This window comes from Sceloporus occidentalis, unplaced genomic scaffold, assembly GCF_023333645.1.
Source record: "Sceloporus occidentalis isolate IW3139 unplaced genomic scaffold, rSceOcc1.0.p SCAF_3, whole genome shotgun sequence".
Classification (NCBI taxonomy): domain Eukaryota; kingdom Metazoa; phylum Chordata; class Lepidosauria; order Squamata; family Phrynosomatidae; genus Sceloporus; species Sceloporus occidentalis.
Window position 1 is genome coordinate 80,240,082 of NW_028316983.1, and position 12,571 is coordinate 80,252,652.

The 12,571-nt window shown below is 38.6% G+C and overlaps 1 protein-coding gene across 2 annotated transcripts in view; it reads right to left on the reverse strand.

The window, feature by feature from the left end:
* SLC1A7 (solute carrier family 1 member 7) overlaps nt 1–10,714 on the reverse strand; it is a 74,815-nt gene extending 64,101 nt beyond the window's left edge. The window contains exons 1-2 of one of the 2 annotated variants that reach the window (XM_089515177.1): nt 10,610–10,714; nt 6,266–6,345 (exon numbers count right to left, since the gene is read on the reverse strand). In XM_089515177.1, coding sequence (XP_089371303.1) covers nt 6,266–6,309 — 44 coding nt within the window. In that variant the 5' untranslated portion in view covers nt 6,310–6,345; nt 10,610–10,714. Of the gene's footprint in view, nt 1–6,265; nt 6,346–7,694; nt 7,917–10,609 lie in introns of those variants that run through there. The other variant, XM_089515176.1, reaches the window with a different exon arrangement.
* Between the last annotated feature and the right edge of the window lie 1,857 nt (nt 10,715–12,571).

Consider the following 12,571-nt stretch of genomic DNA (forward strand, 5'->3'; position numbering starts at 1 on the left):
TACAGTATTTAATGCCTGAGCAGACCCAAAGTTAACAGCTGGCCAATATACTGATATATTAAATGTCATCATTTTAGCATTTGTAAATTATTTTGTATGAAACATTTGAAATACATAATTTAAGATATCTTCTGGATGGCAAGAAATATTATACCTTTTAGGTAAGAGCTAAATAATTCATACACGTTTATTACCTTTTTTGTACACTACAGACCATGAACAATTTAGCCAATTCTGCCAATACTGGGACTACTTTAAGGAAAGGTGGGGTGGCTGGATGTGGATATGTAGGACACAGACTAAACAAGACATGGAATAAGAGTCTTGTAATTGCTCCACCATGTGTTCAAGCCTCCCCACCATCTGCCCCAAATAGACATGGACATTTTATCACTACTCTACTACTATGGAGAACTGGACAATGCAAGTATGATAAAAATGAATAGTGACAATCTGGAACCCAGATTCAAGGGAGATTCTGAAAACAGAGGTTCAAATGCATGCTCAGGCTCAGCTCTTGAAATGATCAGAAATTATTTATGCAAACAAAAGACAATCTTGAAATCATGCTTTAGTATCTCGTGATTTCAACCCCTTTATTTTACTGTTTTATTTTTGAACAAAGATAAGCATTTTAGGCAAATATTGTTAGATAGTATAAAGAGAAGAAGCAAGTTAAATTATTATAAGTAACAGATAAAACCTCAAAATACAGTCGGATCTTGATTCCAGACCCCCCCGCCCCCGCCCCATGGATACTGAAAAATGTGGGACCCCCAGTCCTGTTCTCCTTAATGGTGGCATGGCATGTATATGCCTGCTAGCGTGCCCATGTGCATGCACCACCATTGAGAACAATGGGGGCTTGCAATCCACAGGTGTTTAAATCCGTGGATGGTAAGTCCATGGATAAGGAGGCCATATTATATCTGTTTGGCTCTAAGACAGACACTGGTGATGTTGCAACTCTAGCAGTGCTTCTTAGTAGATGTGTATAGAATTACAGTGTAAGGATCAAAATGACATAAGAAAAATTTTGTTGTCTAGGAAAGAAGAATGGAAATTGATTTGTTTTATTGTTAACTGCCCTCGAGTCAGCCCTAGCTTATGGCGCACCTGTGGATGAGACACCTCCAAGAATCGTGTCGATTCTTGCCCATGACCTCCCTGAGTGTATCCAGATGATGGGTGGTCTTCCTCACTTTCTACTACCCTCATCCTTTCCTAGTATGATTGGCTTTTCCAATGAGTTGTGGCTTCTCATGATGTGGCCAAAGTATGATAGCCTCAATTTGATCATCTTGGCTTCTAGGGGTATTTCAAGCTTGATCTGTTCTTGAACCCATTTGTTTGTCTTCTTTGCCATCCATGGTATCCTCAGCACTCCTCTCCACCACATCTCAAATGGGTTGGGTTTTTTTTTAACTTGCTTTTTTCACTGTCCAGCTTACAGCTTAGTAATGGGGAATGCCATGACTTGGATAATTCTAACTTTCATGCTCAATTGCATGTCTTTGCTCTTTAATATCTTGCCTAGGTTTTTTTTGTAACAACCTTCCTATTCCTAGACTTCTCTCTTGATTGCCATCTCTGTTCTGATCAATGATAGATCCAAGGTATGAAAAATCTTTGATTATTTCAATTTTCTCATTGTCTCATTGTCTAGGTTAAATGTGTGTAGGATCTCCATGGTCATTAATGTTTTCTTTATGTTCAGCAGCAAGTCTGCCTTTGCACTTTCTTCCTTGACCTTTTTCAGTAACTGTTCCAAGTTCCTGATGTTTTCCACTGGTAATATGGTGTCATCCACATATCTTATATTGTTGATGTTCCTTCCTCCTATCGTCACTCCTCCTTGTTCTAAGTCTGCTCTTTGTATGATATTTTCTGTGTACAAGTTGAACAAGTAGGATGACAGAATGCAGCTTTGCCTGACACCCTTGCAAATTGGAACCATTTTGTGTCTCTGTATTCTGTTGGAAATTAGTAATATTTACATAATTCTCTGTGGATTTATGTTGTGCAAGAAAATACTTAGAAATAAGAACATACAACTGACACTGACGTACATTTAGCAGTACATAAAGAGATCCAGAATCAGATTATAATAGATCTCATCATATTTCAAATCATACATAAGGGCCAAAAATAGACATGATTGTGGCTGTCACGTGCTTGTTTATATGTGTCTGCCCTGTTACTAGGTACAGTATGTGGAAGTCTGATCTTTAGATTCTGAAGAAAAGGAGTACATGAGGTATAGGCATGGACCTTCTGTCTTTCTGACTCACCTCCCTCAGTTTTCTTGAATTAGAGGTAGTTTCCTGTGCTGTTAGTTTTTCTTTGGAAAGATTAAAGGCTCATTCCCACTTACATTGAAATCAGAGTGCAATTCGCATTCGCTCTGTGTTGGTAAATTGATTCCGTGTAATAAACTCCATAGTTACATTGAGACATACATTATAAACATATATAAATTGATTGCCTAAGTCCTGACTAACAGAACAAGGAAAGCTTTACATAGAGGAAATGCTCAACAGAACTGGGACTCATCATCTTGAAGAAGGAAGGAAAGAAAAACAGAGAAAGGGAGGGAAGGGGGGGTCTCTATGTGACCAAAGACACCTGGGAAATTCTGGGGACCACATGGTCTTGTTGTCTAGATGCATTGATTTTTGATGGCTATGCAATACAATTTATAGTTGAGCAAACGAGGAAAGCTTGAGGACAGTGTGAGTAAACAGGACACGTAGGAAAGCCTTATGCTACTTGAGCCCCCCACTGTTCTAACAGCAAATGAGACAAGGGATATGGAAAGAGTGCTTGATAAGAGCAATTTTTTCCAATACTTTTATTGTTCCAAGCACTTTCTCAGCTCTGCTACTGTAAAAGGGCTAAGAATGGAGCATTGGGCTAAGGAAAGAGAAAGAGGACAAGGGAAAAGACCGAGACACTATTTTTGAGAATCCCTTACTCCATTACTTTACCTGTAAGTTAGGATACACACATGAATTATGGCCCTATTACATTCAGTGTGGACCAAAGAGTCTCCAATGCATAAACATTTGAGTTAAATCTATAAGATTTGTATAGGTATACTCAGGGACCTATTATTTTGATCCTTTATAAAGTGGCTCATGGAGGTATCTCATTCATATCTACCAAAATTCAAAGCTAACTTGATGGCAAATAGCAACAACTCTCTCTCTATATATATATATATATATGTGTGTGTGTGTGTGTGTGTGTGTGTGTGTTTAAGCAACTGAATAATAAATAATGAGAGTATGTAATACAGCAAGATTGAGTCTAATAGTTACACTTCTTTCAGACTGCTTTTCCATATCTTTATATCCAAAGCCCATTCATCTCAATGAGACTCACTCCCATCTAATTTTCCTTTAAAAATACTACACTGAAATATGGTTGCCTTGTTAAAGATGTTCATATTTTAGAATAGGTAATTACATTTCCCCTGCTGGACATGTTGTAACTGGAATACATGTTTCCAAGATATATTTATCTTCTAACCAGCTATGATTTGAACTGCTAATTCTTTCAGGGCACCTTTCAACTCATTCTGAGGACAGACACTTAAAAAAATACCTAGCTACTAAGAACTACTTGACTAAACATTTCTCTCATTGTGAAAATTACTTCAAACTTTTGCATGGGGCATTCTGATCAACCTGATTTCAGAGTTTGGAAATATGTTTTAAGGAAAATTAATTTAAAAGTCCTCTACTTGGTTTGAATATGTAACATACTACTGTCTGGATGACTAATCTGGTAGAGACACTAATAAGAAGTCAGGCTTGATAAATGTTTAGGTTTTAGGGTCCTGGTCTTAAACTATCATAGCACAAGCAAGTGGAGTGAATTTCAACTACAAGGAACTTTTTAGGTATGGACATACAGAAAGCTCTTTCTGAAAGGGTGATATGTTTTTACAGCTGCTGAGAGAATGATTGCTGGCCTAGTATGGTTGGCTGATATTTCATAAAACTATGTTAATAAGAACAGATGGTCAAGGTTAGCCAAGGATCTCCCTTGAATATTTTTAATGAGATCTCTTCTCCACCACCCCTTCTCCTGCCTTTCTAACTAAAGTATGGAATAAAAATCCTCTCTCTCAGATCACTTTCTCTCAGATCAACCATCCTCACAGGGTTGCTGTGAAGTAGGGAAGAGGACAGCCATGTATTTGAGCTCATCAGAGGAAAGATGGGGACATCTTTAAGAAGCAACTTAAAATAGCACTTACAAACCAGCCCTAAGACCTTAAAACAGCACCAAGATTAAAAAGAAAGCACAACAAAAGTAAGAGAAAACCATGTTATATAAAATAATGACAGCTGAAATGGGTAACAATCCAGCTTATTTTCTGAGAAGGAAGGTTTTCATCACCTTCCAAGAGGTCGTTAAAGAGCTGGGACAGCCCCTCTTGGGAGCCAGTTACAAAGCCTGAAAAGGGCCTCTCATTGATACTAAGTGTATTTCTATGGCTGTTGAAATATACAAGAAAGCCTCTGAAGATGATCTTGGTAGTCTTACAGGTAGAGACAAACTGACAGTAAGAGTGTCCATGTACTTCCACTGTGTTCTTCTTGTATATTAGTAAATAAAATAAATATTACAGAGATCACAGCTTTTCAATCCCTAACCATCTCATCTAAAAGAAACTATACCAAGTAATATTGCTTTTGAATTTCTTGCTAATTGGAAGGAGGGAATGCATATTCATAATGCCCCTACTCAGAAAACCATAGCACAGAGACTAGAGTGATTCAGAACAGTACATATATAGGGTATCTCTTATATTTTTGATACGGGGATCTCGACTGACAAGCACTAACTATTTTCCAGCATTGGTATGCTGTATAAATACAAAGTTCTTACCATATAGGGACATACTTTTTAGTGGATTTGTAAGCAGTTTTAAAAACCCAATTTAAGTTTGAAAGATGGCAATGCTGGCAGCAACAGCAATTCAAGAAATTATAGTTCAGCCTAAAACAGGGTGTTTGAAGACCTTAGCTACAGTGCTAGAACTTTGGACCTGAACCCTAACAGGAAGCACAAATCTAACTATTCATCAGATACATTGGTCTTAGGAGGCACTTGCAGAAAGCATCTCTCAGAAGAGACCTACGATAATGAACAACTGCAGTATCCACCATTATAAAAATCCCATCATGTGGATGGGCAAAATTTGCCATATTTGCATTAATGCTGCTAGAATGTGTTTTTATTTCTAATTAATCTTAAGTGTATTCCATACATTTCTATAAATCTTTAATGCGTACCATGTATTGTAAAGCAAATCAATTGTTGTCAAATGATCTTGCAATATGAAAGCAGTGAGGTGTACAGTTGTAATAAATTTATCATATAAAGCAACTGTTGTGAGACAGAACCATGTCATTGTCCGTGCAACACATGGGGCAGCTCACATTACATAACGTGTTTTCTTGTTAGCATTATTTCCAAAACAAGAGATTATTCAAGCACCATTTTCAATATAATAGTGTACATTAACTAATATTCTTGATTTTACTAAAGTAACCAGAAAGCATCTAATATGTTAACTATAACACATTGTTCGCAAACTCATACAACTTAAGAAAAATGAACTACATTTTTATGTGTGACTATAGTTATTAGGGTTCCTAACATTATTTTTTATTTTAAAAGATCCAAGCAAGAAAGTTGTGCCTGAGAGTGAAAAAAAATTGTGTGGAAGAATGGGGACTCAACATTTTCCTGGCTGGTTTTTCTTTGCTCCAAATCCTGCTTCCTTCCTTTGTCCTTCCTTCTGAGATTTGATGTTTGCTTCAGAACTGCTATGAACTGAATGTTTCATTCTCTACGTATTTATACTCTGAAAAGCTCTTAGATAATGCAGTGACCATCTTAATTAAAATTTAACTATTTCTAAATCAGCAAGTCACAAATATCCATTCACTGTATACCTACATCTTCAGTGAATTTGCTTTCAGGGTACAATCAGTTCAGATACATCTGGAAGCTTCTTTTATGTCATCATTTTAGCAGGGACGTAGCTAGGATTTTAGGATGGGGGGGGGTCCAGACTAAGCGCCACCATTATAATGGGGCTTGAGTGCGGCGGCAGCACAGCAGCACACACCATTCATTTTTCTAATGGAAGGAGAAGGTCCGGACCCCAAGAACCCCCCCTTGGCTACGTCCCTGATTTTAGGGAACTAATTTGCAAACCATACCAGTCTATTATCCACTAACTTACCTTGAAACAACCAGAGGTAGAATCAGCATTTTCAGCATTCTCATCAACAGCTCTCCAGGAAACTGGAAATAATTAATTTCCTATGAAATAAGGAGGTGTATTAATTATTTGTAAAAATATAGAGATAAAACCAAAGTAAACAGATATCAGCATTGGCTATGATTATCATAGTCAATGCTGCTATCTGTTTATCTTTGGTTTTATCTCAGTGGATGCCATTTTAAATTGCACAGAGAAAAGAAATTTAGAGATGGGAATTAAATAAGATGAAATAGCACCGTAGTTTGTGAAGGAAAAATAGGATTGTCTAATACTTCAGTACTTTGGAATATGATCCCAGTCTTAATTGCACTGGCTTAAAAATATTAGTTAAAGTTATCAGGTTAATGATGAATGTTCCATATGACAGGTAAAATACAGGAAATAATTTGTTCTTAAGTGCAATTTGGTAGAAAGGTACTAAAGATTCTCTCAACTGAGAGACACCTATCCATTTCTCTATCAATATGTCATTTCCCTGTAGGGTGGTGGTTATATTAAAGTTAACACTGATAACAAAATGCAAAACAAACTAAAAGAAAGAAAGAAAAAAGCCCAAGAGCAATAAAGAGTATTTGTTTCTGATAGATACTTATTCTGTTTTACTTTCCTTGGGGTTAATATTGCTTCTCATGGATGACAAGATTTAGAATGAAATTCATTTTATAGTTGTTAATAAGAGATAGTTAATACCAAGATACTCTCTTAGGTTTTAAAAGAGAGATGAAGTCCCATTATTTCACAAAAATGTTAATGAACCTGTTTCTCTTTTATATAGTGTGCTCTGGATAGGGATGAGGAGGGGAAGGAGGAAATGGAATACTATAATGCAGACAAACTGATGAGATTGTTCTAATCATAAATATATATTTTAAAAACATTGAAATATTGTGGCCTGATTCTGAAGTGCTTCTAAATTTTATCTAAAACAATGAGACTAGTTCAGAATAAATGGCAGAGGGAACTACCTTTTTGTATACTGTAAGACAACATAATTTCCCCTAAAATATGACACGTCTTTTCATAAAGTACCAAAAAATTCACAATAATATCAGCCTTTAAAGATATTTAGCATATTGTCCATTGCAATTTAGAGCCTCACATTTATTCACATGTATAATTTTAAAACAGGGTTTTCTTGTGAGATCTCTCAAATCCCTGCACTGTGTATCTTATATGGCTAACAGATAATGGAAAACACTAATGTTAAGGTAAGTTAAGGTTCTTTAAAAAAATACATTCATTAAGAACAAGACAGTGTGCTTCACAAAATACCACTTTATCTTGAAATGTACCCTGGAAAAGCTGACAACCTGCTTTTTGTCTCCAATTTTGTTATACAACAAATACACCTTTCCTTACCACAACCACACTTGCTTGTGCCACTAACCTGTTGAGAGAGGCGCCTAGTCCTGAGGAAGAATCCAAGGAGGCATCCCACTATGACAGATAGCACTGAGAGAATGAGTAAACCATTTCTTTTACACACATCCTTGACCCGAGCCAGCATTGCATCGAAACCCACTGCCATGCTGTCCTCAGTGCTCTCTGGAAGAGAATCAGCATCCCATAGAGAGAGAGACCTCGCCAGCCGCTCTTGTTAGAATAGCTGTCTCTCCACTGGTATAGATTAGATCAAAGCATTTCTAGTACCACTTAGCTGACCTGCAAGGTCACCTCTTCTGCCAATAGCCACCAAGCATGTAGCTGGCATTATTTCCAAATTAATGCCAACAATCCTATTAGTGACTACATCAATAAGAACCTGGAAGAAGATTAGGGACTCTGGAAAATTAGAACAGAGCAAAGTAGTATTTTTGAAACAAGAGTGATCTCAAAGCAAAGGAACACCCAATATGAGAAACAAATGAATATCATTGCACATTCTTCAACTCTTAAAAACACTGAGTTCATTAAGTCAAAGAATAAGAAGAGAAGAGAAATGGCTAAGGAGAAATTGCGTTTCCCATGCAGTCATTCACAGCCTGGTAAGTAACACTGTTATCACAAGAGGGCAAGGTAGGTGAAAGACTGAACTTTAAGCAGGCTTACTTTTCACTGTTACTGTTGGGGTGAAAAGAAAATGTGCAGCTGTATTGTCTGATCTTAAAAGTTAAGCAGGGTCAGCCCTAATTAGTACTTGGATGGGAGACTGCCAACAAATACAGGTGCTATAGGCTATATTTCAGAGGAAGGAGTTGGCAAAACCATCTCTGAGCATTCCTTGCCTAAGAAAACCCCATGAACTTAATGAGGTTCCATAACTTAATTTGTTTTAATTTTAATTTTTTATTTTTGCCAAGCGACTTGAAAGTACATACACACACCTGTAAATGCATGACTTAAAACATGTTAAAGACAGAAGGGCTACTGATAATTGGCATTTGCTATTAAACATTCTCTCTCTCTCTCTCTCTCTCTCTCTTTTTTTTTTTTAATGCCCTTCTTCATTCAAGATAAGGGAAGAATTTGCAAGAAATATCAGCCATAAGAATGACTTTCCTTTCTATGTATTTGTCTCAGTATTCTACATGTTAATTATTAATACAGTGGGCCTTTGGTATATACTGGGTTTGGTTCCAGGACCGCCCCCTCCCCCCCCCCATGGATGCCAAAATCCATGGGTGCTGAATGGCATAGTAAAATAGTGTCCCTTATATAAAATTGGAAAAATCAAGGTTTGCTATTTGGAATTTATATTTTTTAAAAATACTTTCAAACCATGGATGGTTGAATCTATGGATAAATAATCCATGGAATAGGAAGCCTCTCTTATAAAGAATATTAGGCATTTTTGTAACTTATAAACAAACAATTAATTGTTGTCATATGTCCCATAATTAGCAGAATATAAAAGATATCTCAACGACCTAATGATTCAGCACACAAAAAGGGGAGGATGGAGATACTGAGTGGGAGATTCATTCAACACCAGCAGATGTGTGCAGCTGATAATGAATAGGGATGATTCAAGGCCTCTAAAGAGTGTCCATTCTTCAGAACTGAGAACTGCTGGAAAAATAAACAGTACATTCTCTTCTTAAAAAAAAAATTCAATCCTCTGTCACAAATGTTGCTCCATCTTCATAGAGCAACTGGGTTTTCCTTTAAATACCGTTTTATGATTTATAGAACTACTGGAGATAATAATAAACAAGAAGCCTCCTTGCAGTACACAACACTACAATTGTTAACTGGACATTTAACTTTTAACTAAACATTTTTAACTGAAATGTTTCCAGGTTTCCTATGTCTGCCTCTAAAATGCCTTCTGCTTGAATTGCCTCTTTTACAGTAGTCAAGGAGGGGCTGTGCAGACCGACAGTTTGGGCCAGGTGGGGGCGGAATTGGGGTGTAGCGTCTACACGACACATGCCCCGGCTCAACCCCCAAGGCGGCATGACACTGTGCGCCACACACACGGCGTGTGGCATCATGGTGTACCTCCGGTGCTGTGTCAGCACGACACGGCGTCAAAGGAGCGCCATAAAGCTGCAGCTATCATGGCCTTTGCAGGGCGCAAAAAGGAGGCACTATTAGTGGCTCCTTTTTGCGCCCTGCAAAGGCCAGATTGAGGCCGCGGCGTGCAGTTGCCATGACCCTGATCTGGCTGTAAAAGGGGCACCTGGAGGCTGCCCCTTCAGGGCTGTCTGCACAGCCCCTGAGACATCCACACCAGCTAAATGATCCTGCATCATCAGTTGTCGTAGGATGAGAAAGCTCTGTTGTCATAGTTAGATATGATGATGATGATGTCCTCACCCAAAGCTATACCTTGTCAACCAGGCAGTGTCCTAACTGAAGGGCTTCTGAGGTGCTGGAGATGGAGGTATTGGGAAATGATGTCTGCAGCGCTCTCCTACTCACAGGGCATGTCAAGAACAGGCATGTTATGAGACCTCTTGGGGTTCTACTACAACTGCTTGTTTCAATATGCTCTGCAGCCAGGAGAGTGCTGCAGATGTCATTTCCAACTCCCCAATCTGTACCGTCTAGGAAGTCCTTTTTCTGGGGAGCTGCCAGGCTGAAAATGTGAATCCCCAGCATTTATGAGACTGCATGTCCGTCTGGATAGGATGCCAACCTAGGATGTTTTGCACCTATATTTTCCAGCCTATGATGTTTTGTGTCCCACGGCAAAAGCAGTTATGGTGAATATGTGCTACTTATGTTCTTCCTAGCAAAATAATTTCAATTTCAATAGTTTTCAAGGGTTAACTCATTGTTCTGTTGCAAACTGATGCAGATGAGGGTTCATCTGGTAATGGTTTGCTTCAGGAAAGAGGTCTTTGGAGCTGGACTCACGTGCTTCTTTTGCCTTTGTGACTCCTTGTTGACATCTGTGTCTTATACTTTCATATCTTGTATCTTGAATAAGGAAGTAATTCATTGTTAATTTCATTCTGGAAGGAAGCAATGTGTAATTTTAGTATTTTTTTCCCCACTGTGAGAAAATATTCAAGAACTGTAGTTTTCAAAGACTATTGACAGCTCACAACTTATTCTGTGAAAGATTTTCAGGGTTTTTTTGTACAGGAAACAGCATTTTATGAACAGAAATATTATTTTCTGTTCAAAAAATGCAGAAAGAAATGTGTGAATTTCGTGTAGAATAAGTCCTGAATTGTGAAGATTCTCATCGGTTCAGGATTCTCATCGGGGTTTTCCCACATGCATGAAACACTTTTTGGACCATTTAATATGCACTATATGTATATGTATCACTATTTTCCTATCCTTATATTGACAAAATTTGCCTACAATGGCATCAAGGGTATCTGAAATATTCCAGAAGATTGATCCAGAAGATCGATTCTTATTTACTTATATTAACACATCAAAAATTTACCTTAACAGTAAGTCTTGAAATGTATGATACAGTAAATAGAGCAAGACATAATCCAAAAATGATTTGACACACGATATCCGGGAAAGAGATAGGTTAGCCAGACAACACTTGCTGGCTTTGCACTGAGGCTTCATCTGCCACTATATATATATATATATATATATATATATAGCCACAAATGCCTTTTCTTTATTCTGGGAACAAAAGAACTTATGCTATGGATTTCTGGATTAAATTTCCATTGAAATTTAATATCAATGCTATGGAATTCTGGGATCTGTAGTTCTGAGAGAGGTTTAAACTTTTTTGTCAGGGCACTGGTGCCACAACTACAGGTCCCAAGATTCCACAGCATTGAGTCATGGACGTTAAAGTGGTGTCGAAATGGATTACTTCTGCAGTGCAGATGGCAGCCTTTGGTTTGCTTCCTTAGATGCACAGAAGAAACTAAGGCTGCATCCACACTGGAGAAATAACCCGTTTTGGCACTGCTTTAACTCTGTCTGGCTCAAGGCTATGGACATACCCCAACTCCCAGAATTCCATAGCCTTGAGCTAGAGTTAAAGCGGTGCCAACAGGTTATTTCTGTGAGGGAGCGCGAAGGATTATGGGAAATGTAGTTCTCGCTCCACTTCTAGCTCAACCCTTCGTTTAGGGAAATAGCACCCCCTACAGGCCGAAGTCCCGCCCATTGTTTCAAGGAAAAGGGGGCGGGTTTTTTGGGCGACACTGATTGGTAAAATGGATCTTTACGCAATCCTTTTTACCCAATCCGGTAGCCGCTTTCTCTTGCCGCAGCAGGAATGGTAGGCCGGTGTTGATTGGAGGCGGGAGCTGTCGTTTCTTTCCCTCTGTCCGTCCATTCAGCCGACATTTTAGGCTCCTTCCATAAAGGAGTGGGTTATATAGTGCCTAGTTCTGAGGGGACCTCGGTCCAAGGGAAAAGAATAGCCTTTGTCCAAAAAACAGAATCCCTTTAGCTGTGACCCTTACAACCTCCATAATCCCACCTCTAAATTATGCCTCAGTGGGATTATGGGAGTTGTAGTCCATTCCATATGGAGTAGTTTAGTGGTTTGAGCTATGATCCAAAACATACTGCAGAAATAACCCAGTTTGAGACTGCTTTAACTGCCCCGGCTCAGTGCTAGGGGATCCTGGGAATTGTAGTTCATTGTGGCTCTCTAACAGCTCTGACAGAGAAGGGTAAATGGCTCACAAAACTACATTTCCCAGAATTCCCTAGCAGTGAACCAGGGCAGTTAAAGCAGTCTCAGACCGAATCAGGCCTATGATTCTGGGACCAGGGTTTGGATCCCAGCTCATCCATGGAAAGCCACTGGGCGACCTTAGGCAAGTCACACTCTCTCAGCCTCAGAGGAAGGCAAAGGCAAACCTCCCTCTGCCAAGGAAACCC